At 39.8% G+C, this 27,481-nt stretch overlaps 1 protein-coding gene across 1 annotated transcript in view; it reads left to right on the top strand.

The window, feature by feature from the left end:
- The window catches only part of CNTNAP5 (contactin associated protein like 5), a 218,841-nt gene that overhangs the window by 72,899 nt on the left and 118,461 nt on the right, over positions 1–27,481 (top strand). The window contains exons 8-10 of the mRNA XM_026852489.1: positions 8,744–9,008; positions 11,647–11,796; positions 12,923–13,094. Coding sequence (XP_026708290.1) covers positions 8,744–9,008; positions 11,647–11,796; positions 12,923–13,094 — 587 coding nt within the window. The remainder of the gene's footprint in view (positions 1–8,743; positions 9,009–11,646; positions 11,797–12,922; positions 13,095–27,481) is intronic.

Genomic DNA, 27,481 nt, shown 5'->3' with positions numbered 1-27,481 from the left:
TTTAGAGGTATAGATTTCCTCTTATGAAGTAGTTCCTCATCCATATAAATAATGGTCCCAAATCAGCTGCATTTAAAGTCAGAGGAAGAAACTACAGGTTGTCAATAACAGAGTACTGTACTATGTATTGTCCTCTTGGGTGGTGGCTGTGATTATCATTCTGCCTGTTCTTTTCTGTAACTCATTTGCAGTTGTCAGACTTGCAATAAATCCCCTGGAGAAGACATCTCAAGATAACGAGGCAGCCTGTCTCTGAACTGGAACTCGCCTTCAGAATTCCATTTTTATATTGCCTGATACTTAACCTCTCTGTATGGTAGACCTATCTATTTGGACAGGCTATCTACTCTCTGGGGTTTCTTCTGTCCCTGATGATATGTTGTGGGTTGTTTTGCTCTGTGGGGTTTTTTTTTTCTCCCCTAGGTCATTAAGTGTGGAGAAATGATAGGGGATCTTTTATTTGCTATCCAGAGTGATTACTGGTTTTAATTGCAAGAGTTTATGAGAAGTCAAATTTCTGTAATTACCACTGTTATGGTTGTAATGCTGGACCCTGTGGAAACCTCAGAAAATGCTTTAAAATAATAATCTAAAAAATCTGCCCTATTTACTCGATGTCTTCTCAGCACAAAAGAAGTGCAGACTGCCCATTGTGAGAAATGGTACAGCAGTTACTTGCCCTTCTTGGCCGAGTAGTTAGGGGCAGGAAAATACACCATATGAGCCACATTTACAAGAACCAGAAGGGGAATTGTCCTTCACAGAAGGATATTTGACCTGTTGATATCTGGGATGGTGAAGTCTTCGTTGAAGGATGTTGTGCTTGTTAAGAGTGTATGTAGATACAGAAGGTGATGGGACAAGTTCTAGGAAGAGAAATCCATTTAGAATTGCTAAATATGTCTGGCTGAGGGAGTAGTTAAGAGAAGAATAGCTATAGCATCCTGAAAATAACTATAGTATCTGGGCCACTAGTGGTTACCTACTGCTAGATTCAGGTTGCACCTTTAAAAACTGCTCCAATGTGACCTGTGGCAGGGGTCTTAAGTCTTTTCATGTGTCACTGATTTGTGATGCCAAAATAAGAAGCTATCTAGCTGAAGGAAAGAAATTAAGAGGTCATGAAAAGATGCTGTGTTTGATCTTCTCAATGATCCACCCTATGTATTCACTGAAATTGAGGAAAACCCTATCCCCCCTTCCCTTCCATCACCTTTGGCTAATAGGAATTGGAGTTGTATTTTTGTTTAGCAGAGCAAACCCTGCACTGACTAGAGAGGAGTGCAAAATATTTGTAAGGCAGAAGTTGTCAGCCCTCAGATAATCTTGAATTTCTACGTGGCCTGCCATGTTGAATTTGGGAGTGACAATTCAGCACAGCAAGGGATGTGGTGACATGTAAATGCATCACTGTAGTGCCTCAGGGAAATAACCCATTGCCTGCATCAAACAGCAAGGAAAGATACCTAGTGACAGGAGAATGTAAACTAATAATTCATTCCCTTTATAGAGAATCCAAACATGCTATTTTATTAAGCTGATTTGAGATACTTTCATCTTGAGAAGAATTTACTTGTCTACGCACGTCTTATTCTGCCAAAGCACTATTGCAAGTTTTGATATAGCTGTGAGTATCAGGCTGGTGACTTGTGAAGGCCTATACTAGGATTTAGAGAACCATGAGAGACATATCTTTTCTTTTTTCTTAATTTTTTATTTTTTATTATTTTTTGCACTGCAATCAGACTATAGAAATCATAAATAAATTTGTTGGAACTATTTAGTGACATTTTTCACAACTTCCTATAGGACTAAGTTGAATATATTAAAAAAAATAAATTTATGCAATTACTTAACGAAAATCTGAGTCACACGCATTAAAAAGGTGGTTGAGTTTGCTGTTCTTTAGACAAGGTGGGTGAACTCATACCCCAGAAATATTTGATTCTTGTAAAAATAGTTTTTTATGGTTTCTTTTATCTTCCTGTCTGCTGTCGGTCTTCAGATGAGTTTCTTTCACATCCCACCTGCACTGTGGAATAGTAAGGAAGTCTGTATAGATAGCATTAATTTTAATCTCACATTTTATTGTTGCTGGATGGCAGAACAAGACTGTTTTAAAAGAAATTGAGTCACCTTGATCAAGAACTTGAAATAAAGTCTATCTAAATGACAGTTTTTCCAACTGATTGTAGTTGGCTTTGTCTACAATTCTGAAGATCCTCAGTATGTAAATACTTAATCCAGTATGTAGCTCCAATAATAAACTCTCTTTTTTCTTGATATAAAAGTTTCTTTGTGTTAGGATTTTGATAGTTGTTATGACCATAAGTGAAGCAAGTCTTTTGGGGAGAAAGACCGTATCTTTTTGTAAGACATTGATATATGAGGAAAAAAATTACACATTTCTGAGCAAACAAGGCCTTTTGGGAGTCATCAGCCTTCAGCAAATTACAGGTTAGAAACAGTTGCTCAGAGTTTAATTTATTACATTATCTAGGTAGTCAAATTGAGTGAATAGGGCAGTTAGTACCTGCTGAGCAGAGGAGGATGTTTCCAGGCAGGGGGTGATAAGGCTGTTAGTCCCTGTAGGAGACCAAGAGAGATGGCTAATTATTGTCATAGGAGTTTGCAAGGAATAAGGAAAATGGAGAGGAACATAATTTGCTGAAAAGCCAAAGCTTAAATGTCTTTTAAGGTCTTATTCGAATTGCTAAGGCCTTGGGAACTGCTTGGTACTTGGCTGCCTGGCACAATGGAAAGGGGCAAGCTGACCCCATCACAGTCAAAAGCCTGGAGTGTGTGCATTTCATACCAACCATTTAGGCTGGTGCTGTGCTGTGATACACAGATGACTGGAATTTAAAAGAGGAAAAACTAATAAAGAAAACTAATACATTAAAAAAAGTTGATAAGAATTGCTTTCTGTGCACTTCTCTATTTTAAGACAAGTGCCTCTGTTTTCATCATCATAATAACAATACTTAATACATAATAGTAATATACTAATAATTTTTTTAAAAAAAATCTCCTTGCTGATGTGTTTTGTTCCAGGTAATAAAACCTAATAACCTGTTGATCAGTTTACCTTAAAAGTGAATAAAAATTGGGCTTGGATTGTTCTAATTTGCCAGTTTGATCTAAGACATCTATTTTATTCACTTCTGGCAAGGTGATTTTAAATGTCTGGATTCATTCACGCTTGCTATTCAAAGGAGAAAAAATATTAAGTGGTCTATATTCTTTTGTGCCTCCTCTTGTGCTCTTTTTCCTTTTCCTATCTCTCTGAGGCAAATGATGTATGATTTTTATTGATGAGCTCTATATTTGCTCCCATCTTTTGTCAGCAACTCTTAGCTATCGTACCATATAATGAAACAATAATGTACAGTTCCTATGGGCACAAAAATAGTTCCGTTTCTGGCCAGTGACATAGTCAGCTTAGGAGTCTGAGATAACATCCAGAAATGTCTAGCCAAGCATCTCATCCCTGATTGTCACAGTTACAATGTTTCAGTTTTTTCAAAGCTTTTTTTGTTAAATGCTACTTTTTCCACATAGGCACTTTATCTTAATGTAAACAACTTAAGTCAATGTGATAATCAATTAGCATTTTATTGACATACATGATACCTAGAGTGAGTAAAGATAGGGCAATTCTCCATCACAGGGGTGGTTATCAAAAGGATACATTAATTTCAATGAAATTTGGAGCAGGAAAGCTTTCAGATCTCCCTCATGAAATTTTGCTCAGAGAAAGAGAAACCCACCGCAGTATAGGAACTTCTCTTAAATTATGAGCCCTGCTCTTCGGATGAACTAGCTGCTTACTTAGTGGACTAGTCCTAACGCAAGTAACACCGTGTGTCTTGGGGCTCCAAAATCGTCTTTGAAGACCGTTTGCACCAGTATTTCAGAAGGTTGGAGCTGATATCTCACTTTGATTTGCTTTTCATTCAGTGCTTAGCAGTGTCTTGATTTGAAAAGTACTTGAAATCTGTGTGGGTCTCCTGACATCTGTTCTCCTTGAGACAGTTAATTTAAAAACAGGATTTGAAGGGACCTCCCCCATTCTTAAAATCCAGTTGTTCAGAGTTGAATGACAATCTTTCATCTTATCCTTTTAAAACTGCATCAGAGGTCACCTTTTTCCTCTGTTACTCTCTTTGCAAATTTTTCTGTAACCTCAGTCTCTTCACAGCTAGAAATATTCCTCCAATTTCCAAGCTAGAGATATTCTTGCCAGTTTACCCACATTTGTGTCTCAGCCAGGCCTGGGATTTTAGTCCCTTTACCTGTCATATGAAATAAATTTTCCTTTCTAATCCTCTGCAGAAAACAAGATATCCTTTTTATTGGATAATATCCATAGAGTGATTAATGAGGAAAGTAAGTGCCCATTTGATGCTTTAACCCACAGGTAGAATGAGAGCTTAGAAATACTCATTTATTGTTCTTCCTGTTCAAGCTGTGATCTTGGCCTGTATCCTTTGGTAGGCTAAATGTTGAGGATTTCAGTTCAGCTGTCAGTTTGAATAATCTCCCAAGTGCGTATTATTTTTGATTAGTATTCTGTGAGAGCAAGTGGGATGTATCAGAAACCTGTCACCTATTGCCCAAGCTGTAGTGTTGTAGCAGTCTTCTCTCTTCATTCAGCAGTACATAATACTGCATGAAGGAAGGCTGGAAAAGACTGGAATGGTTCATTAGAATTATACAGGTTTTACTGAAGTCCTGCAGAAGTCACTGGAAAGACTCCAGTCAGATTTGGATGAGGTTTATGGCTCAGAGGATCTTCTATGTAATCCACTTTTATCCTCATCCCTTAGCAACTGTGTTCTTCCATTCTCATTTTAATTGGAATGGCTCCGATTCTTCCTTTAAAATGCTGTAGTATGCTGTTGCCTGTTCATTCAACATCTTGAACAATAACCCCCTCTGCGACCAGTACGCTGCCTGCAGAAATCTGGGGTGCTTGCACTCTTCTCTTGAAGCAAGCCTCACGGTAGTCAGTGAACAAATTGCAAATATCTCCACTGCCTTTCTAGGTTCAGAAGGTTTCTCTTGTGAGAACAATAAGAACTCCTGGAAAGTTTTCAGTGCTTGTGAGAGGAGTCATTGATCAGTCTGGAGATGATGGACTCAGTGGAATTCTCAAACACCACACGATAGCTGGAATTTCCAGCAGCCGGGTAGAGCTGAGTGTCTCCTTTGTTTTCTCTAGGGATTAGACTCTTCTTATCCCATTTCCTAGCCAATGAGCTTTTACTTTTCTGTTAAACTGGGTTCAATTATAAAATCAAGTGTCTGACAGAAGTCTTGCATGTACCCTGGAGAGTTCCAGAGCTACTGCCAATTAAAGTGAAATGCTCCTGATCAGATGCAGGTTTAGGAGGAGCTGTTTACTTTTCTGACTTGAACCTGCTGGAATAATTTGTTTGAGAATAACATTCAGGGCAAATTTAACAGGTTTTTTTTTTGTAATGTGAAGCTATCCCACCTCAGTGGATGAACATTTTTCAAAGTAACTTGTGTATTTCTTTTTCAAATTTCATGTTATTGTCTCTAGGAAGGTAGACAGCATTGGTCAGTGTAAGGATGCCAGCAGCTACTGCTGGTGTGTATTAACTAAATAATCTGGTTTTGCTCTGGAATGCTGTTTTAAGGTGTTTCCATCCTAAATGAGTTGGTTGAACTGATTTAAGTTCCCGTGGCATTTTTCCCAAATGCCCCAGCTAGTTTTTAGCTCTGACTAAAATTAGTTATGGCTTTTACATCATGAAGGTCTCAATTCTTGAGTAACAAAGATACCTTGTTAAAAGAACCCCCACAAAAGGCCTCTTTTGTATCCCCCAAATGTACCTTAAATCCCATGTACGCAAAATATTGCAGCACTGCCTTCACGTCTTCCTACCTGCTTGTTCGTGTAGCAGGTGGAAGCACACATACTCTGCTGCAGGGTAGTCAATGGAGAGGCTACAAAGCTTGAATTCTCACCAGGTTAAGCATGGGAGGAGATGTGTAGGTGCTGCCTATATGTCCCAGCATTGGCCATGGGTTCAGTTCACACTCTGCTGCTCCTGTCCCTGTAGAAGACTTCTGTGTGGATGGCGTGAATTACTAGCTGGTGTAGACAAGATTGTTGCTGAGTTTTTCAAGAGGTCACAGCAATCCATGAGTTTAGGATTAGTTGCACGTGCTGAGAACCTCATATCAAAAGCAGACAGAAACTTGACCTCATATTTGGGCCTATGCATATGCATCAGGGGTGCTTTGCTGTGGTGCTGTGTAAATAGCTGAAAGCTGAAACTCACTGCGCAAGGTCTTTACTGGCTTATTTTACGGTCATGTGAAAATTTGTTGTGCATTGCAAACATGTTTTTTCATTTTAGCGTTCACCTTCTCTGGCACCATTAAGTCAGTCTAGGCATAGATTGTCCTGTCTGCAAAGAGCTGGGACAAAAATCCTATCCGAATGTTGTAAATCCTCCCCTCTACAGTCTTGCATTTTGTTACAGCCTCCCACTGCCAGTGAAGCAAATTAGATGCTTCAGTGCAGACTCAGATAACATTTGAACTCTCCTCCAAGCTCCAGTGTTATGTATGTATAAGATTTGTAAATGTTTACTACTTCGTGTGGAGTTATTTGAATCACTGTAAATGTCTAAAATTCCAAACAAAATTTTTCTTTGGCATTTTAAATATCCAAACCTTTAAAAAGCTCTAGAGAAAGTTAACCATATTTGTTTATATCACTGCAGCTGACTGTTTTCTGTAATTTGTCATTAATTTGGTTGAAAATGGAGGTAGAACTATAACAACAATGACAAAAAAAAAAAAAAAAAAAAAAAATAGTAGAAACTTTTTAAAGGTTGAGAGCAAATTTCCTACTTCCCACCTGACTAATGTTCAAGTAAATTTGAGTAAGATTTGGATTATATGTCAAAACTCTTCCTAATATGATATATCCATACATTCCTTTTGCCATGGGTAAATCTGGTATGTAGCATTCTTCACCTAACAGGGCCAGGAATATGTAAATAGCTTGATATAGATACGTATCTATCAAGGGTTGTTTCATCCAGTGATAACTCGGTCTCCTTCTGGCACTTCATTTATTTTCTATTTTAAAATAAAGATTAGAAAGACATCTGAAAGTGATAGGGAACAGTTCCATCAGCTGTCTGAGATTTCAGAGAGGAATTCCCCAAGCGTTGTAAACTTCCTACACATCCATCAAGTGCTGTTCATTATAATTATCCTGTTAGAGTGAGGTACCAGCTCTGCTGAGAAGCAGTCCCATGGAGAAATACTTTTACTCCAATGTTTGTATCAGATTCCACTTGGTATTTTGTAAAGCAGCCTAGTTCAAATCCAGCTGTCTGCAGCAGTCTCCTGAAGTGGCTTTGAAAGTCATGACTCTTTAAATGCATCTCAGCTTCATATATTGTTATGGTTTTATTACATGGCTTGAATGACCCAGTTGGGTAATCTGCAATGGCTGAACAAAATGGTGGAGTCATTTCTTCTACAAACTATAATGATACATGCAGGTACAGATTCTGCTGACTGCTTTGAGTAAATGTGCTGCACTTCTGGGCAAATTATGCCATTGATTTCAGGGCTGGATGACTGAGGTAATCAATTAAGTTTGGCATTGAAATGGTGTTGGATTTTACCATGCTTGCTGTGTGTGTAATGTTTTAATAATTCCTCAAAATGCCCCATGAAAACTGTGGGACCTAGCACCGTCCAGGACATATCACTACTTTTTCATCCCACTGTAAGTGCTTTATGCAAGGGACTTTTTGTCTGAGTTTCCTTATGAATTTTGAAACAATTTCTGAGAAATTTTAATTCTGGTATTATTATTATGAAGTGGACTTTTATTTTTTGGAGTAGCACAAGACTGTGTCACTCTCACTGAAAGAAAACATAACCAGTACTTCTACTGCAAACTATACATTGAATATTTGAAATAAACTCGGGAAATTTGCCTCACGTTTTGCCCCATGTAGTAGATTCAAGTGGATGAGGGAATTTTTACATTTAAGATTATGTAGCACTGGTGTAAATGGGGAAAAAATGTACTGTCATTCATGGTTGAATTTTGGCTTCAATTTGGAATAAATCTAGTGTGTTTGGTAGGATCCCTGTTCACTGGAGGATGCTTTTTTCAATTGCAGCTTGCCTTGTTCACATCCCTGTAGTCCAATCAGTGAAAAGCCAATGCAGTACACTTGTATGAAATCCCACAGCACATGAAAGTGCAAGCAGCCTTGCTGTTCCTTCAGTGTCAGTTCCTGAAGTCAGCATAGATCCAAATGAGTTTGATTTTCTTGACATAAAGCTAAATTTGAGCTTGACATGGGAGGTGCTGGGAAGCACAATGCAGATATGGCCGTGTGGAGGTGGTCTGTCTGGGCTAGCAAATAAGTTGTTCTTCACCCAGGCATGGCCTCAATACGGGATATTTGGATGCCTTTATATCCTTCTAAGAACTGAGGTTTTGATTTTTGATACCCCTTATTTGGGGTGAAAGTAAAATATTTGTCAGATGTGTTTTCCCAGAATGGAGAGATAAATTTCCTAATGAGTTCCAAAGATCTGTGTCTCAATAATAATACCCATTTCAGCCTTGAGGGACATTAGAAATGCAGTCAGCTTATTTAACTATGGATATTTTAGGATGACCAAGAAAAACCTGTCGTGTTGATTTACATTTAATTTTCATTATTTGCAGGGGAACGTGACTTTTTCTTGCTCAGAACCACAAGTTGTTCCTATCACCTTTGTCAGCACCAGTCATAGCTACTTACTACTACCTGGAACTCCTCAAATCGATGGTTTGGCAGTCAGTTTCCAGTTTCGAACATGGAATAAAGATGGCTTACTTTTGTTCACCGAATTGTCTGAAAATTCAGGACCTCTCTTGGTTTACCTCCATGGTGGGAGATTGACACTACTTATTCAGAAAGAGACAGAGAACCCAGTGGAAATCAGTGAAGGTACTTAATTTTTATTCACTCTTACCTGTCTCCCTTCAAAATACAAAGGTCCAATCCCACAAGATAAAAGGATGGTGCAATAAGGAAGCACCCAATCTTCCTTTCTTTTTTCAAATTTTATCTTGCTTTCTAGTGTAGAACCACTCTGTGCAGCTTGAGGTGGATCTAAGCATGGAAAGCTGGCATCCTGAGATCTCCAGACTCAATCTACCTGACAGTTAGCTCAGCCTCTGTTTTTAAACAGTCACACTAAATTGTCATCAATCAGGTCACATGAAGACCTTCCTGTTTCCCATCCTTAGATTGTGCTGAAGTCAGCTGGGAGCCAGCTCAGCCACTGCACCATTCCCCAGCACAAGTTAAGACAGCCTCAGAGCTGATTTTCTTCCTCTGACTGTAGCTTTACACTCTCCCTTTAAGCTATGCTCAGAATAGAGAGGGACCATGGATGATTTCTGCTCGCACCCCCTCACTGCCTTCCTTAGCCAGTTTGCAGGTTGCTTTGTTCAGTGTAGCTGGTGGAATGCAAGAGGGTGGAACGGGGTTGTCTCTCTGACTTAAAGTTCAGGGGAAATTGCTTGTAAACACTTACCAGAACAGATATGCATTGGCTCACAGAGACAACAGGGAAACAATTTCAGACTGTGCAACAGAGGAAGGACCAGAGTGGCCCAGCTGCCGTCCCAGTATGACCTATATAAGCTGTGCTGGCATCCCAAACAGAAATGTTCTTATCTCAGGGCCTCTGCACATCCCTTACTGCTACGGAGCCATGCTGGGTGGGAAACTGGGAAATTAATTTTCTGCATAGGTTGAATACCCAGTTTCCAAAGGTGAATGAGTAATAGACTGATAGAACTCAGATGGAACTAAATAATGATAGTATTTTCTAAAAGAGCAGCTGTTTAAAAATATGTAGTATTAAAATATTCCCAGTACAGACTGAAAGAGGGCAGATGTGTCTATTAAAAGAAGCAGAGATAAAATCTGACAGAATTGTCAAAGCAGACCTGTTCTGCATGTGTGTTTCATTCCCCTTTATGATAGAAAATGAGGCAGCCCTGCATCTATCCTCATTCATGTAGACTGGTACAGCCTTAGCTTGCTGCAGCTGAACACTGAAAATTGCATTTCCAGCCTTTATTGCAATCTTAATTAAATTGTTGTCAAAGCTGAGACAGTGTCAATATTTGGTTGGGTCTATTTGGTTTATGTAGTTCTGATATCATGAACCTGAGCCCAGCCTTTGGTGTTATCCAAAACATTGCTAAACTGCCTACTTACGAATGGAAAATATGCAGAAATTGTAAGTGCCATGTTCTGCAGATGTCAGATACAAAAACTAGTGCTTCCTCAAGGATAGAGTGATTTTTGTCCCAAACGGGACCTATTTTGTTTTGACATCTTTTTAAACTTCAGCAACATATTTCACTTCAAAATGGACTCATTCTAGTTGAAAAATCATACATTTTTGCTGGCAAACCAACCTCTTATTCTATGGAAATTGTGCATGCATTAACAGCCATTACTGTGGAAATTGTCTCATTTTCAAATTCATAATGAAATGGCTTTCCATACACAGAGCACCCACAATTTTTTTATTTTGTTTTGAACTATTCTCACACCTCTTTGTGTCACTAAGTGCTCGTTTGTTTCTTCTGAAAGCTACATTAACGAAAAGTATTTCATTAGAGAGGGGAGTAAATACTAGTTGTCTGTCCCTGATCTCAGTGACTCCAGCCTGACGGCAGCGTATTTTGAACTGTAATTAGGTTACTTTTGATCTGCACCACTGTGTGTGAGCTCAGCTTTCCCACTGATTTTCACAGCTGTCAGAATAGAGGATGTGGAGTTTCTTTGTAGCTGTGAGGTGCTATTTCAAGAGCCATGAGATGCAACACTGAATTTTCGGAATAAGGAAATAGAGAGGTTATTTCCCACTTTGCACAAGTGTCTAGAAGAAAAAGAGGCCACCCAGTACCATAATCTCTCGTGTACCTTCACAGGTTCCTGATCAGAGCAACAATCCCAGCTCTCACAAGACTCCTGTCAAAATCCAATATAAGGATTCAGTACATCCATCAGATAGTCTGTGTGCTAACTTACTGCTGAAGGGTTTTAATAAACAAAAATTCTACTGATACCTACTGGAGTTTGTCAAGTTTCATACTGGAGCCTGAGACAGGGTATGGCCATCTCACTGAATCTAATTCCCTGCAGTCTCAGGCATATGTTTAGTACCAGAAGCTCAACAGAGATCTTCTCTGTGTCCTCCTGTGAGCTAAAAGCATTTCCCAACAGACTGAAGATAGACATAAAACACAGAAGACAGTAATAATGTGCTACCAGAAAGGTGAAGGGCCTGACTAGCTTGATGAATGCCTACAATAGCAGAAGCTGGTTAGATTAAAATGTAAGATGACCACCTTAAATACTCTCGAGAGCTTTCCCTTTCTTGGGCCTTTTATTCTATGCCAGTTTGTTTCCAGAGGTAATAAGTTCTTTTCAGCTGCCAGTTCTCCCGTTTTTGGGGTCAGCTGCACATTTGTGATCACAAGTTGGAAGCAAAAGGAGGCCTGAAGAACACAGTTGTCTCCTGCACCTCTTTTTTTCACTTCTTGCACTTGTATTTTCCCAGGCACCAATCTCCACGATGGGCTTTGGCATTCTGTTAACATCAATGCCAGAAGACATCGCATTACCCTGACACTGGACAACAATGCTGCCACTGCTAGCCACGCAACCACTGTCTCAAGGATCTACTCTGGGAACAGCTACTATTTTGGAGGTGGGTTGTTTCAGTCAGATGCAGGACAGGTTTTCATGATGCAGATCCTGCGGTGCTCATCATTGATGTCTCCCCAGGTGCACTCTGTTTGCAGCTAAGAGCAAATGTTCTAATAACTGATTTTAGACCCCTTATTGAGCTGCAATGCATATAGCACCATGGGAAGATCAAAGGGTCTTGGTCAACCCTGACAGAGGGAGAATGAGCAGAAATGCTAACACAGCTGTAAAAGAGGTAGCCAATGGGTACCTACATCTAGCTGGCAAAACATGCGAAAGCTACATAGCTATCTTAGCCACAAGTGTTTTTTTCTAGTTAAAAGGCCTGAGGACTATGAGTATTATTAATATTCCTGTAGATATCACTGTCCTGATCAGGCTCAGTGACTTTAGACTTCAGAGCTTAATTGACATATGGCTCAGATCTACAAAGGTATTTAGGTATTGTGCTTTCATGGAAATGAATGTAGGTTTAGCTCAATTGTGAAAATGGAAAGAACAGTCTTGAAAAATACTACCTTCTGCTTTTTGGAGTGCAAGCATTAATTTAGATAAAGGGAGTGTCATCAACTGTCTTTTTAATATATTTCTATGTAGTGCTTACTGCAGTGAGGCTCTGATCTCCATGAACCCTCTGGATACAGCACAAAGTGAGGATGCACAGAAGGCTTTGGATCTCAGAGCTGGCCAAATACTGAGGAAGCTCAGATACAAATGGTTTCTTTCTTGCTGTCCACAGAATTTCATCCTTTTACTCCGTGCATTGCCTCAGCAGCAGAGTGTAACCCATAATGATTTTACAATTTGCACAGCTTTTTTTTTTTTTATGGGAGTCAGCTGCTATCGACTGTGGAGTTTAAAGAAGATGGAAAAAAAATATTTGATTTTGCTTAGCACATGTGAAAACCTCATACTCTGATGTTTCTAGTGGGCGCTGTCTTTTTTTTTCTCTCTTTTTAATTTTTTTTTTTTTCCTTACTGAAGCATTTATAGCACAGAAGGTTGTGTAGCACAAGGAATGAAAACACTTGGAATAATGAGCCTCCTAGTTCTTGCATCAGGAAATCCCAGCAGAAACAGATGAACATTCCAATATTCTTCTCTGCCTCTTTTCTCTTTTTCCACAGGGTGCCCTGACAATTTCACTGATTCCCAATGTTTAAATCCCGTTACTGCTTTTCAAGGCTGTATGAGGCTCATCTTTATTGATAACCAGCCCAAGGACCTAATTTTAGTTCAGCAAGGCTCCCTGGGGAATTTTAGTGATTTACACATTGATCTGTGTGGCATCAAAGACAGGTAATTGTTTCCTCTTTCTTGTATTTGTTCTTTTTTTCATCTTAGTGGTTTATAAATACAGGTTGCATTAAGTGAAAATTCTAATCTGACAGCATTACGGATATTAGGCATAATAGAGCTACTAATGGAAAATATTACAGTGAAGATAGGAGGACTGGAGGGGAAATGGCTTCAATTACATGAGGCTCTCTTCACATTGACTTGTAGCAAATAGAGTATGCAAATTCAATCAAACTACAGATTGGTGAAAGGATTAAATTTTATGCATAAACAATATTTGATTGCTTTGAAGTTTTACAGGAAAATGAAAGAGAAGGAAAAATTATTTGATTCATCAGAACATGTCATCCCCTTAATATATTAGCTGTTTTTGCTTAAGTAGATCATTTATAATTTTTCTTGTTAGCCATTACAGCACAGCACGTTTATCACGAAGATATGGTTACACCTCATGCGACATACTGCCCATTCAGTAGGACAATATAATGATGAAATGTCTGTATCTACCAGAGACACATTTCAGTTTAAATACTGATCTGTATCCCTCCGGAGATGAAACCTGACAGGAAACCCACATTTTCTCATAAAGAGTAGAGAGGAAATAAGCAACTTTTTTTTAAAGTATTTAATAATTTCTCTTTTGCTCCCTATGAATTTTTAGTGTTTAAATATTTCTGAATTATTTCTGAAAATGTGTGCTTTGAAGTTAGCATGTGGAATAATAGGCTCTGATTTTGTTTTTTTTAAATCTAGCTAAGTTCTGAAAAATGGAAATGACTGCAGGAAATTTCATGTGCTTCAGATAGTTGAGGGAGTAGTAAGGATATTTTGAGAATGCATTAGGAGCTTAAGCATTTAATGTAATTTTTTCAGACATGTTACTTAGGTGGAGCTGAAGGCCGATCTCCATTATTGCTCACTGTAGGAGAGACCAGCTACAATCTTTTTTGAAAAGTGGGCAAAACCTCTGTTAAGTGAGAACTTTGTGCTCATCTTTGTGTGTTCATGTTTGTTAACTTGTACAAAGGAAATACTGACTCTATGATCAAACTTGTTTCCATGTTTAACAAAGACTGAATTCAGGGGGATATGAATTTCACACTTGGTGAAATGGAATTGATAAGATGCAACTGGAAGATGGAATTGATAAGATGCAGCTGATTTAACAAAAGTAAAATGTAGACTTTCCTGAGAATTGAGAGAAAGAAAGTATTTTTCTGTTTTCTTGGAAAAACAGATTCTTTAAGATCAAATGGGCCATTCAAATGTAACTTGTGTATTTGTATATTGAAACAACAGAGAACTCTTCTGTTATGATGCAGAGGCACTGTGAAATGTCTCCAGTGCCTTCATTGTCACCAAGTCCAGGCTACAGTGTAAATCTGTGGTACTAGTGCAAGTATCTTCATCAGCTTCAGTATCCTAAGGATGACAAGCAGCAGTCTGTGATCATACCATACAATTATTTAGGGCAAGGATTCAGAGATAATAAGAATGGTGTTACTTTACATAATCATTGCCTTGAAGATATCACACATGTAAACAAAATTTATACATGATCTAGTGAAGATTAAAGCACTCTCTTCCAATACAGTTCTCTGGACAGCATTAAATTTATGTGTCTGTACTACATGATCAAGGTAAATCTATAGTAGTTATGATCATATAGGAGATATGATCTACCTAGATCCTATAGTAGATGTGATCACAAACCCAAGGTAGATTAAAAAAAGAATTTGATTTACAATTGGCAAAAGTGAGTCTCTTACGGCTAGGTTTGTTGTATCGGTAGAGGTGCCCTGAAGGGAAAGAGAGAAACCTGCCATGTCCTAGAAGGGTGTGAGCCTCACTGGCACCATGGAGACTGCAGCTTTCTCATTCAGTGAAAAACCCAGCACTCTTGTCCCTGTCTGGCAACACCAAAAATTGTGCTGAAGCTGTTTTGCCGGGAAGAAGGAAGGTTTTTAATTTTTTTTGTCTAAATCATATTGCACATTTTACACAACTGGGACACAATCTTGAGAGGGGTTAAATTTAAAGAATTGATTTTGGAAAGTTACAAAAGTTGTTCAAAGATTCCCAGGGCAAAGTACTGCTGGTGCAGTAGTGAAGTCAAAAGTGGTCATAGCAGCAAGGGACAGTTGGAAAGAAGGATTAAATTCAAATAAAATAATTAAGGAAAATACAGAGAAGAGGCAAATCCTTTATGTTATTTTGCCAGCACAATTGATCCTAAACCAGTGGGTGAGCTGGGGCAAGACTGAGCAAGAAAATATTCATGGATTGTATTCCCTCTAACGATTTTTTAAAATTTTAGATTTGTGCAAGCCTATATTATGGCATAATTGGTTACAGATGGAAAGTCTGGGAGAACAGGAGATTTGAATTCAAATCTAAAGACTATATTCCTGTCCAGTCTGCATGGTGTACCCTTGAGTATGTTTTCAGATCTTGTTCAAATTGGTTCATTGCACAAAATGTCTGACACTTCCAGTTACTGTAATTCAACTGGTCACCATCGTTCAACTTGTGATCTGTATTGCAGCAGTTCTGGGCTAAAAGAAAGTTGGGGTCTGGCTCCAGGTATGCAGTATCCAGCTGCTCATTCTGTCTATATAAGGAGTATTAAAACACTGTAGAAACATCTTATTCGAGAAATGTGATCCCCCCTTTCTTAATTATAAGATTTATTGCTGTATGCACAGTAAAGCACTTGTTTTTGTAATTTTAACGCATGTGGGAATTGTGTAGCTTGCTTAACATGTAAATGGGACATTTGTCTTAGTTATCTAAGCAAAAAAAACTCTTTTGAGGAATATGCTTCTATTTAGAAAGCAGTTTATTTGTTACAGGCTTGTAGGCCAAGCTCATTCAGACTTGGGCTCTGAACACAGTGGTTAGGCAGCTCATTGCAACTTGTGCCTGCTCTTAAAAAGGGAATTAATGACTTTGTTTTGAAAGATGATAAACTGGGACTACTATTGATGCTGGCAGTATGTTTTTCGAGAGAGACTATAGCTGTGTAAGCATATTATACACACAGCATATCCCCCCCGCCCCAAACACACACACCGAGTTTCTATGTGTAAAGTGATGAGCCTCCATTAATATAAAGGGGGCCATCTGAGGGGCTAAGCCTTAATATCTCTCATCTCTAGTATTTTAACTATAGATGTGTTCAAGTGAACTTGGCATGAATGCCTTCTGTCTCCCTGTATTTGTTATTTCCATCTTTTAATGACTGTTTCTTGGAAATAGATGCCATCACTAGCTGAGCTATCAGAGAGTACACAAAAATGGGGATGTCCATAGAAATATACAGTTTTGCCTTCTTTTCATTTGGTGGCTGGAGGGACCAAGTGAAGATGTTTTTGGAGACACACACAGACTTGACCCTGTTCTTGATCCTGCTTTGAACAAGGGGCTTTTTGGTAGAGACCTCTAGAGGCTCCTTGCAGCCTGTGAACATGGCCACCCAGTAGCTGCTTTGGTCCTGTCTGAGTGGGTAGTTCAGGATATATCTGCCAGAACTAGGATTAGCAGATAACACACAGTAAACTCATGTCTTCTGAGCTTTCAGCAGGATGTTAAGATGTTGTGCAGCCTGGAGCTGAACACAGCAATATGGACTGTCCCGATGATGGAGGAAGGCTAGTTAGCAACATCTCCTGTTAAGAGACTGCTTGTTTCTAGCTCTCAGCTGCAATGCCAGCCAGCATCACTAATGTTCCTGTTGCTGCATATCAAGTCGTCTCTGATTTGACATCCCTTTGTACAGTATCTGCATGTTGTCCTTAGGTGACACATCTTGTGCAAGGAGAGGCATCCCCAATCTATTCATACCAGAGCTGTGTCTGCTCCACAAGCCCTGCAAAATAATGCTGTATTCCCTTCTTCACCTCCTTCAAGAAAAAGCTGTTCCTGCAAACTGTGCCCAATGCCTTGTGGAACAGGAAAGTAGAATCTGTAGGAGGAAGCAATTTTTCTTGTAGCAATCTTGGCATTATCTCTACTGCCTGCCTGCTGTTAATCCAGCTATTTTTTTCTTTTGTTCGTAGTATGTATATATGCTGTGGTTGTCCAAATACACAGATTGCTCAGTCTTTTCTGAGGATGTTGCAAAGTGTGGTCCTTACACTGCTCCTGTTATGAAGTATTAGAGGTCATGGCTCCTGTAATGCATTTATTCCCAATTCTAGTGAGAGGTAAAGAAAAAATGAGACAATATCCTGCTAAGCCATAGAGGTCTGCTCCATATTTAAAAGGAAGTAGATTTAATTTTATCCCTCTTTGTTGCTTTTTCAGGATTTCTGCTTGGTTAGGAGTGCAGGTACTCATCAGGGGTTGTTTGCTTTACACTGAATTAATAAGTCACAAAGTACAGTTTCTTACAGCATGCTGGCATTTCCCCTCTATGGCATGGTACAGAACAGAAAATAACAAGGCAGAGATGTCTGGAAGTGCAGGTGCCATGAAGCCCTTGAATTCAGAGACTTTTTGTTGGGGAGGGAAAGAGATATCTTTGGGTATCTATGAAGTCTTTTCAGCAGTACATGTACTACATTGACCATCTCCAACCAAAAGCCATCTGGCATAGTGCCAAACAAATAAATGCAAATGCTTTTTTAATTTATTTTCAGTTCAGAGTGAAATAGGTTGAGTTCATGCCTACAGGACCATACAGCCGTCACTTCTGGTGTTTTGCACTGTGTTTTTTGGGAAGGGAGGCATCTTCTGGGATGACACATTAAAACTAAAAGCTTCCACAGGAAAACCTGAGCTGCAAGAAAGTCTAATAAGAACAGAATAATTCTTTCTGTCTTTCACTCTGTACCATCTGTAGGGAGGACGTCAGTGTTAAGGGAGGGGGAGGTGGCAAGCAGCATAAAAAAGTTATTTTCTCATAGATGCTGTAAATCAGAAGGGATTCCCTCCCTTTTCTTGAGCTCCACTAAGTTTCTAGCTTTAAGTGTATGGCCAGGCTTCCCTATTCTTCACCTGCAGGTAGCGTGTTAGGGGCTTGACAGATACAAGCTGGAAAGACTTTCTGAAGTATGTCTGGTTTAGTGAAAAAAAACCCAACACAACAGGATGTCACTTTCCTAATGGTGTCTTCACTTATGATTTTCCTTCTTCAGTATTTTATGGTGTTTGCAAAGACTTCCTGAGCCTGTCAAACAGCCTCCTGGAAATGGGTTAGGTGTGTGGTTACAGAAACTTCTCACTTAGAAGGGTAAGAAATCACAGCTGTATCTATTGCAGTGGCCATCTGGGCAGTGTGGCTGGTACAAAGCTGCTCTTTCAGTCTTTTTAACACTGATGTCTAATGTTGATGTTTATGATGATGTTTAAGGCTGCTGTCCCCAGGGATGCCAGTGCCTCCCTTCCCTGGCTGGCATGTGCATGTGGCAGAACAGAGTGTTGAGTCTGCTTGTGCCTTCTCAAACTGATAAACCCTAACCTGTTTCTTCAGAAGCATGACAAAATAAGTATTGGGTTCTCTTGTGTTAATAATGATTCTCTAACCTGAGGTTTATTCAGTGCTATGGTGAGCCATAAGCTCAGATAAGTTGCTATTTTCTTCATACAATGTTTTTTCTTGTTGGCATAGAAGGAAAACATGTTTGCTGCCATTCCCCTCATCTAAGCAGGATCCCTGAGCTGTAGCATTGATAGCAAAAATCCAAGCCATTGTAGTTTGAGCCCAGAGGGCAACTGGTGCACTATGCAGCCACTGACTCACCCCTTCCCCCTCAGGAATGGGAAGGAGAAAATAAAGCAAAAGGCTCAGGAATCAAGATAAGGACAGAGAGGGATGACTCACCCATTACAGTCATGAGCAAAGACCAGGCTCATTAGGGGAAGAAAAAGAACATTAATTTAATCCAAACACTAACAAGAGCAACACTTAACAGATGGAATAGGACAGTGAGAAACATTACCACATCTTGAAAAAACTTTCCCCCCACCTCTCCCTTCTTCATGGTCTCAGCTTTGCTCCCAATTGCTCTAACTCCTTCCCCCAGTGACGCAGGGCTCAGGTAATGGGAGAGTGCAGGCAGTCCTGCTGCTTCTTCCTCCTCAGGGGGAGGACTCCTTGCATTCTTCCTCTGCTCCAGCATAGTGTCCCTCAGGAGACAGTCCTGCACAAAATTTCTCTGATGCAAGTCCTTCACGTGGGCTGCAGCTCTTCCTGAGCTGCTCTGGCATGGATTCCTCCAGCATGTCGCAATCCTCCCAGTGCTGAACTACAACAGCAGGGGCTTCTTCCCGCAGAGCCATGGCCTCCTTTGGGCACAGTCACCTGCTCCAGCATGGGGTCCTCCACAGGCTGCAGGTGGGTCTCTGCTCTGCTAGGGACCTCCATGGGTGGCAGGGGGGGAGCCTGCCCTCTCATCACGAGCTGCAAGGGAGTGGCTCTGCACCAGCACACCTACCCCCTTCCCCCTCCTTTCTTCCACTGACCTACACCTACCGCCTTCCTCCTCTATTCTTCAACTGACCTTGGTGCTTCCATAGGTGTCCTCCTTGCAACTCCTCCTCACAACTCCCACTCCTCCTTCTTAAATACGTTATCGCAGAAGTGTAGCCACCACTGTAGCCTTTACTGCTGCTGCTGAAAACCCCTGCCACACACACAACCCCAGCACACAAGCTCTCAGCATTTACAGCCTTCCTTTTGAAATTTGGGCTCACTGGCAACTCTGCAAATCTTGAAATACAAAACAGAGTTAGTAAGCAAAACAGGGTGGGCAGATGTGTCCAAGTGAGGAGCAGCAGGGGGATGAGCAAACCCTGGATAGTAAACACTAACCAGGGTTGCCATTTGGTGCTCAGCTGTCCTAGGCTCGTTAGCAGTCATGCTTCTAAATTTGTATATAAACATGTTCGGAACCCAAACTGTTTCTTGAATGGCCCTGTCTATATGAAAAGACATAAAACAGGTCTAGAAAACATCCCCTGCAAAGAAAGATTGATTAAATTCTGTTTCTTTAACCCCAAAAGTTTGGTGAGGGGAGGCAGCATAGTGGTCTTCAGTTGCTAAAAGACTGCTGCAGTGCAGAAGGGAATAATCATCTCTTCTGAGCAGGAAATATAGGAGAGCAGCCGTGGCATAGGCTGTCTGAGGAGACTGTCAAGTCTCTGTCACTGAAAGGCTTTACAAATAAGTTAGATGAAACTGTTAGAAATAACAAACACGGGTATGGGTGATTGTGCCTTGGGTGTGAGGATGGAATAAGTGATCTGAGTTCCCTCCAGCTCTGTGCAATTCTGTTGCATTTGCTCAGGCTTCTCCTTGAGAGGGAACAGCTGTGTCTTGTTCTGGCTTTAGGGGTTCTGAAATGTCAACAACAATAACACTGCTTAAGAAAAAAAAAGAAAATCAAACTAAAAATATGTGGGAAATATCAGGAATTAGGCTCAGAATTTCTCACACCTGTGAGAAAGCTCACTTGGTAGATGTATCTCTCAGACAGTCTAAGGCAGTGCTGTGGCAGGGAATAGGAGACCATCTAGCCCATAGGTATGGTTTGGTGGCTTTTTTTTAAATCTCCGATGTATATGTTAAATTTCAAGTGTAAGGAAATGAGGGAGAAGGAGCAACAGTTTCTACTCATTTCTCACTTCCGTGATTTGCTTTTTGCTTCTAAAAATGCATAATTCATTTTTACAACTGCAGGATGAAGCTCTGTGATTGCAGAATTTATTGCCCTGTTTTTTCTTGGGATTTCTTCATTGCAGATTCCATGATGCTTAAGAGTGATGGTTCAGCTCAGGCTGTGTACTTTTCTTTGATGAACAGTAACTTCATTCACTATATTTGGCTCTCTATTTTCATGAGATCCTGTGACATCTTGGAGTTGAGGTGTCTGTCCCTCTTTCAGATGTAGTCAAAATGATGGTGAGAAGTTTGTAAGCTGTTAGGAAGAGGTGGGGACTGAGGCACTGAATAACTATAGGAACATCTTCCCCTTAGTAAATCAAGCTAACAACTCTGTGTTGATCCCTTCACAATCTCTGTTTCAGTTGCTAAAAGATGAAACATAAATCCAGTTGGATGTATTCACTGACCTCAACCTTGGCCTGAACAGCCCTTTCCAAGAAGTACATCCTCACTGGGCCACTCAGAGGTGGTGCTGTGTATAGCTCTGACCATAAGCGTCTGTCATTCAGGCCTCATGGCTGTTTCTAAAACTGACACTGTGTTCTTTTGTGTGTCACAAACTGTTCTCTACAAGGAGAGATTAAATAGTCTAGGACTCTTCAGCCTGGAGAAGAGAGAGCTAGGTGGGGTTGTCTGATGAGGAGCAGCATAAAGGAGGTGAATAATAAACAAGGATTTACTGTTTCTCACAAATTCATATCATACACGACAACAAATTGCATGTTGTTAGACACTGTAGGGGTCAAATGTAAAGGAAAAAGCCAGTAAGGCATACATGAATCTGTAAGTCACAGCCTGCTGGAAGCTGGAAAAAGTGTTCAGTGGGATGCTCTTAAACATGTTTCATCAGCATCTTTGCCATGACACTGTGGGAGTAAGGAAATTGGAGGAGAGGCTGTGTTGATCTGAAGCAAAGTCTGGAGGGAGGTGATGATCTTAGAACTAGGAAGCTCCAAGTTTCTTACTCTTTTAAAGACATGCTTTTCATTGTGGGTAGCTCTTTGTACCTCCATTGTTCAAAACTAAAATATATTTTGTCATAGCTGTGCTAATCACAAAATACACTGGAATCTGATTGTGAATCTTGCTGAGTACTAATACTTTCTGCATTGTGTTTTCTTTTCCTACTTGGCAGTGGAATAGTGGGGGTGTGGGTCTGTCTCTGTGTGAGCAAACAATGGAAAGCATAGCCTGGAGGAAATTCAGGCAGCCTCTCATTTAGAAATAAATGAAATGGGTAGGAAAACAAATATGCAGATGCTGAGAATTTGGCCACAGTGTTGAGAAGCTCTGGGATTTCCCATTCAGCAATTGGCTGGAATGCCAGATTTTCGGCCTAGAAATACTAGCTTCAGTCCTGAAGCTGAGTTGGTTGTTTGCTATGGTTGGCATTCTGTTCAGAGCATAGATGCAGGAATGTGGGCTCAGGAGATATTGCAGCTCAAGAGTTGCCATGGATATTAGGAAAATGTGCCAGAAAATCATTAAACCTCAGTCCAGAAACACTGTGGGTTTCCAGCCCTTCATCATATGGCACAGATGCTCCCTTTGGGCTGAGCAAGGCTGTCTGCTCTACTGCAGATGGCCCCCTTGGAATACAACAGCAAGGGTGGTGCTGCTGCCTGTAGGCATGGGTTGATTAATCTCATACACTTCTTGCATGCAGTGGGACAAACTGCTTTGCAGTGTTAGTCACAGAAAAGAAAATTCCATTTCTAGGATTTCTTGCACGCCATGTGTACACAAAGAGGTAAGATCTGGTCTGGTTTTCCCTACCAGCTCCTTCTAACTCTGTAAAGAGACGTGCTTAGGAGGCATTGCAGTTGGGACAGCTTGTGTTAAACAGCTGTCGTAAGGGGAAAACTGGCCTCATTTTCCTCTTACTTGATAGCTCTCATGGAAATAGTCTCCTTTGCCCCTCAAGATGGTGATTTACAAATGGTTGCTTCTACCAGGGTTTTGAGGTGCATCCTTACATGTGTCACATCCTCTTGAGACACATCCTTAAGGATGCCTTATTGCTTTTGAAATCCTCAACCCGCATACAAAGGCAGTGTTATTTAGGTTGGTCAGTGACAGAGAAAACTCTGTTAAAGAGCCCAACATTTCATATGATTCTGCTATCCCTGTCAGGGCTGAAATAGCTTGAAACCCGTTAACTTTTTGGTAGCAAAGTTTACCTGGACAGAAGTAGGGTTAAGACAGATGAGGAAGCATCAGTGTTGTACACCCATTGTTATATTGTCATAAATTCTATACACACTTGTACTTGAGTATATGAGACTAGGTAGTGTTGGGATTAAGGCCATTTATGTGTTGAACCTGTCGTCATTATTCATAAATGAACTGTGGGGATAGTCAGAACTTGCTTTCTTTTAGGCTCAGATTTTCATGAATGCATAGATAAATGCATGCATTGCTCTCCCTGTCTACAACTGCTAGGGTACTTTAATCTGATTGCTGCTGTTCATGTTGATTTTGCGCTGATGAAGCTTTGACTGGGTTGTCCTATTTTTACTTGGCTGGCACCCTGCCCTCGCTATAGCAAATACTGACAGTACTTGTCAAGGACAACACTGGAAACTTCAGTTCCCTTAAGTGACCTGGGGGAGGGGAGAAGGAAAAAAAAAAAATATATTCACGTTGAATCCACCTTGGCAGATGAATGGATGGCGCATCTTGCAGGCCATCCTGGGAATTCCAGAGATCTGCAAGGAGGAACACAAACCTGACCTCAGGTATTTTCTTAGGAATCCTGGCAGTGTTTCATCTCTGTAGCATCAGTGGGCAGACATAAGCACACGCTGATATTGCCATCCTTATTAAACCAAGATTCATCTGCATATTCCAGTTCTGCTCTCAAATACAAATGGAGAGAGCAGTGTGTGGTATACATAACAATCACTGCGATGGGATTGGCATTAACAATTTACCTCATTAGGGGAAAGCATACTGAGTTGATTCATGAGTTTGCTTCCCTGTACTACTTGGGTTAGGAAGCACAGGTAGCATCCTTAGTCCCCATCCTTTTATCACTACCCATGTTTTATCTGTGAAAATTCTTCATAACATTTTCTAAATAAATTAGCTTAAAGTGTTCTTTATTTCTTGCTAAACAGAGCTGACCTTTTAAATTCCTGCTTTATACCTATTTCTTTTGTAGATTCCATTATATTTTACTATCAATTTTTACATGTAAGAAATCATAATAATTTTTGGGTTTTTCTTCTTTTTCTTTTAGTACTGAATTTAACATTGCTTCATGTGTTGTACTGTCAAAATGGGCCTTTGGGAAATTAATTACTATTGCAGGTGAATGGTGTTAGGATAAATCCGATGAAAGCAGTCTCTTTTTGCATTTCCCAAATCTCCTCTAAGATTTAATGTATGCCCTGCAGCAGAAGCCAAACTTTATATGATTTTTTTTTATTTTTTTTTTCCCAAAGTTGGCCATGCAAACGAGAAAATATCCTGGCTAATTATGCCCAGTGAGTTTTGATTTTATTTATTACAGTCTCAGGCTGGGATTGAAAAAGCAAACACTTAATATTGCATTCACCCCCACATAAATACCTGCAGTGTTTTGCAGAAAGAATAAAGAAAAACCCAAACCAGCAAAACCCCACAATTTGGCATCCATTCTATTAATTCTCTCTAGTATTCCTACTTTCAGTAGTTATTTAGTGTCTTCTCTGCAGAAATGACAATTATTTTATAGTCCAGATTATTTTCTCTTTGCAGGAAATCCTCTTACATTTTCCCTTCTTGGTTTTATAGCAATGAGTCAGATGTTTTTAGATCGCACTCCTTGAATTTGGATGGCGATCAAAACTGGGATGTGTTGAAGACATAAGAGGGGATGTCATCTGTCCTTTTTTTAAACATTCCTGATTTTGGGTAAATCCCAAAGTAGATTTGAATGTTGCCCACCTGTATTTTCATCATCAGCCAAAACAAAGCATTTAATGGTACACCTTCAGATGCTGGAATACCTGGATCTTTTTTCTAGAATTGTCCTATTAAATGTCATATACAGGAGAGGCTGTCCTGCGTAGTTTTAAGGATCTGATGGTCTAGGTTATAGTACTTCTCATCCTTTGTGTCACCTTATAAAGATAATTTCAGTCCTGTGAGTGACTGTTTTCCCCCTCACCTTTTGCGTCTCTTTCCTGTTTCAAATGTAGGCTTCAGTGGACATGTTTACAAATAGCACAGGGCACACTGAAGCTTCATGTCTCCTTTCAGTTTCTCTTTTAATTAAGGAAATTTTGGACAGATTTTCTAAAAATTTTCCTTTTTCATGCTTGTGTTGGTACTTTGTAAAACACTGACAATTTGCTTTGTGTTTGTGCAGCAAAAATGACAATATTGTTAGAAATGCCTTATAGAAATCTCCTTTTTTCTTCTTCCTCTTCCTCTGTACTAAAACTAAAGCAAAACTATGGAAATAATGATGTGGAAATGGAAGGGGGAAAAGATTTTAAATCCAATCTATGTTACATGATGGGGAAGGAAAAGTTATAAAATGTATCTTAACGACTTGATCCCTTGTAAAATCAATATATAGTGGAAAAACTAGTATTAAATATAGAGGAATACATGATTTTCTGTGAGAGTTGAAGAACCCCTTGGGTCCCTCTCAAAAGTATGCACCTACATCACAAATTAGACATACTAACTGATGTAATCAAACCATTGCAGGTAGCTCATTTTGGAGTGTGAGTCTTGGAAAAAAACCCTGAATACTGCCTAAGTTTTAGGGTGAAAGGACAGGATGCAGAAAAACTGAGCAAGATTTTAAAAATCCAAACCCACAAACACCCCAAACCTGGGTGTCAAAAGTAAAATCCCTAAAGTACTGAAGACCATCTTCCCATCTTCTCATATCTATTCTAATGTTTAAACATAACTGGATAATGCAGGCAGTGACAGAGCTTCTCTCTCTGATAGCTTAAGGGCTGACTGACAATGAAGTGTAATAAAACCATGTAGAAGAATTTCCTCCTCTTGGACTGGTATATGAGTTTTGCACTGTCAGATGAGCTCGGTCTGGGTAGTTACAAAACAGGAATATGTGTGTGCAAAGCAAAGTCTCTGTAAAAATATGCAGTCTCGGTGGAAGATGTTACCTCTGAAGATGGGGGAGGTTTCTGTGTTTCTTTAATGTGAATGAAAGGGAATGCTCAGACTATTTGGACAATGCTGTGAGTTGATCTTGCCTGCCCTGTCTTAATTTTCAGCCTTTTTCTTTTCCCTGACTTTGTTTCATACATGCAAGGCCAGCTGCAGAAAACAATGATTAAGGCCTACAGAGACTGCTCTGGTCTGTAGAAATACTGTGTTTCGAAGCAAAATGAAGACAGATTCTTCAGATTTATCTGACATACTATATCTGAATTGGAGACAGATTGTGGTTTACTTTAGTCTTATTCTTTTCCAGATAAGTTTGGGGTTTTGTTTATTTTCATGTAAACTATGAAAATGCTGCTGAATTCAAATCCCATTTACCTAATCCTGAGTAATCAAGAACAGTGCTGAGCTGGTCCTTTAAAATGTGTTTAGTAATTGCTGTAAGGGATAACTACAGAACTGGTTTGAGCAGGGTGAACTCCTTCCTGTAACTGCAGTGACTTGTACGTGTGGAAAAGCTGGAGCTGGAGATAGATTTTGTCTTTGATACAGAGTGGAGGTTCTTCCACTAGTTCTGGAGAGGGGATTTGCCCTAAATGAGACCCCTGTGGAGAAATAAGGTGGTTTGAAGGTTGGTAGGGGGCTACTGAAGTGGCTTTTGGAATCCAACTTGAGTGTGGAATTGAATTTGGGGGGGGGCCCTGAATGGAGTTCACCCCCATGCTATTCATTTAGAGTCAAAATTCATGGGATGTGCAACCCTGCAGTAAATTAAAGGCCAACTGCAGGGATGCATGTAGGATATAATATCCTGTCTTGTTTGTTTGTTTGATTTTTGCAGATGGCTTTTCTGCTTTTGCTTTGTAAAATGATGAATTCTAAATGGAACAGCTGTCTGTACAGGATGGTTTATTTGTTTCCCTTTTTTCATTTTCAAATTTATTTCTATAAAATCCTTTCTGCTGATGCCAAGCCAAACTGTCAGCACATTTACCTCTATTAAAAATGTAGGTGTTCTAACAACAAAGCAATCAAACCTTAAAAAAATGCCTTTTATCTAAGGCATAGATAACAGGCTCTTTTCCCTTCACTTGTGCCAATCCCAGCACAACCTCCTCCCTCAATTCTGTCTCAGCCACATGCCTGAGGGCAGTTAGTGTCAGTGTTCTGATCTTCTAAATGTTGGCTCGCAGTGGAATGCAAGCGCAGAGTCTGAGAATCAGGGTGACCAGCAATGGAAATAACAATAAATTTTATAAGTTCAGTCATCAAGTTTTGTAAATCTCTGACAGAAGAAAAAACTACCTATGTGACAAATTATCAAAATAATTAAAATTATTTCCGGTATGGAAAAGAAAATCTGTCTTTTGTTCACATTACTCTTGTTCTGTTTGCACTCCATGACTTCTCATAACATAATGGATTTAGGGAAGAAAATGTGGATGTATTAAAAAATAAAAAAAAATGCCACAACACTTTAAAAAAAAAAGTTGTTGAGTTTTCTTAAATTTCAAGAGAGAAGTTGGGAGGTGTGGTTATGAGGAGAGATTATGTGCTGAGGCAAACTGAAGATTTGAAGAGTGTTAACTCT

The sequence above is a fragment of the Athene cunicularia genome, assembly GCF_003259725.1.
Source record: "Athene cunicularia isolate RWA chromosome 7 unlocalized genomic scaffold, athCun1 chr7_part1, whole genome shotgun sequence".
Lineage (NCBI taxonomy): Eukaryota > Metazoa > Chordata > Aves > Strigiformes > Strigidae > Athene > Athene cunicularia.
This window is presented reverse-complemented; position numbering and strand designations above follow the sequence as displayed.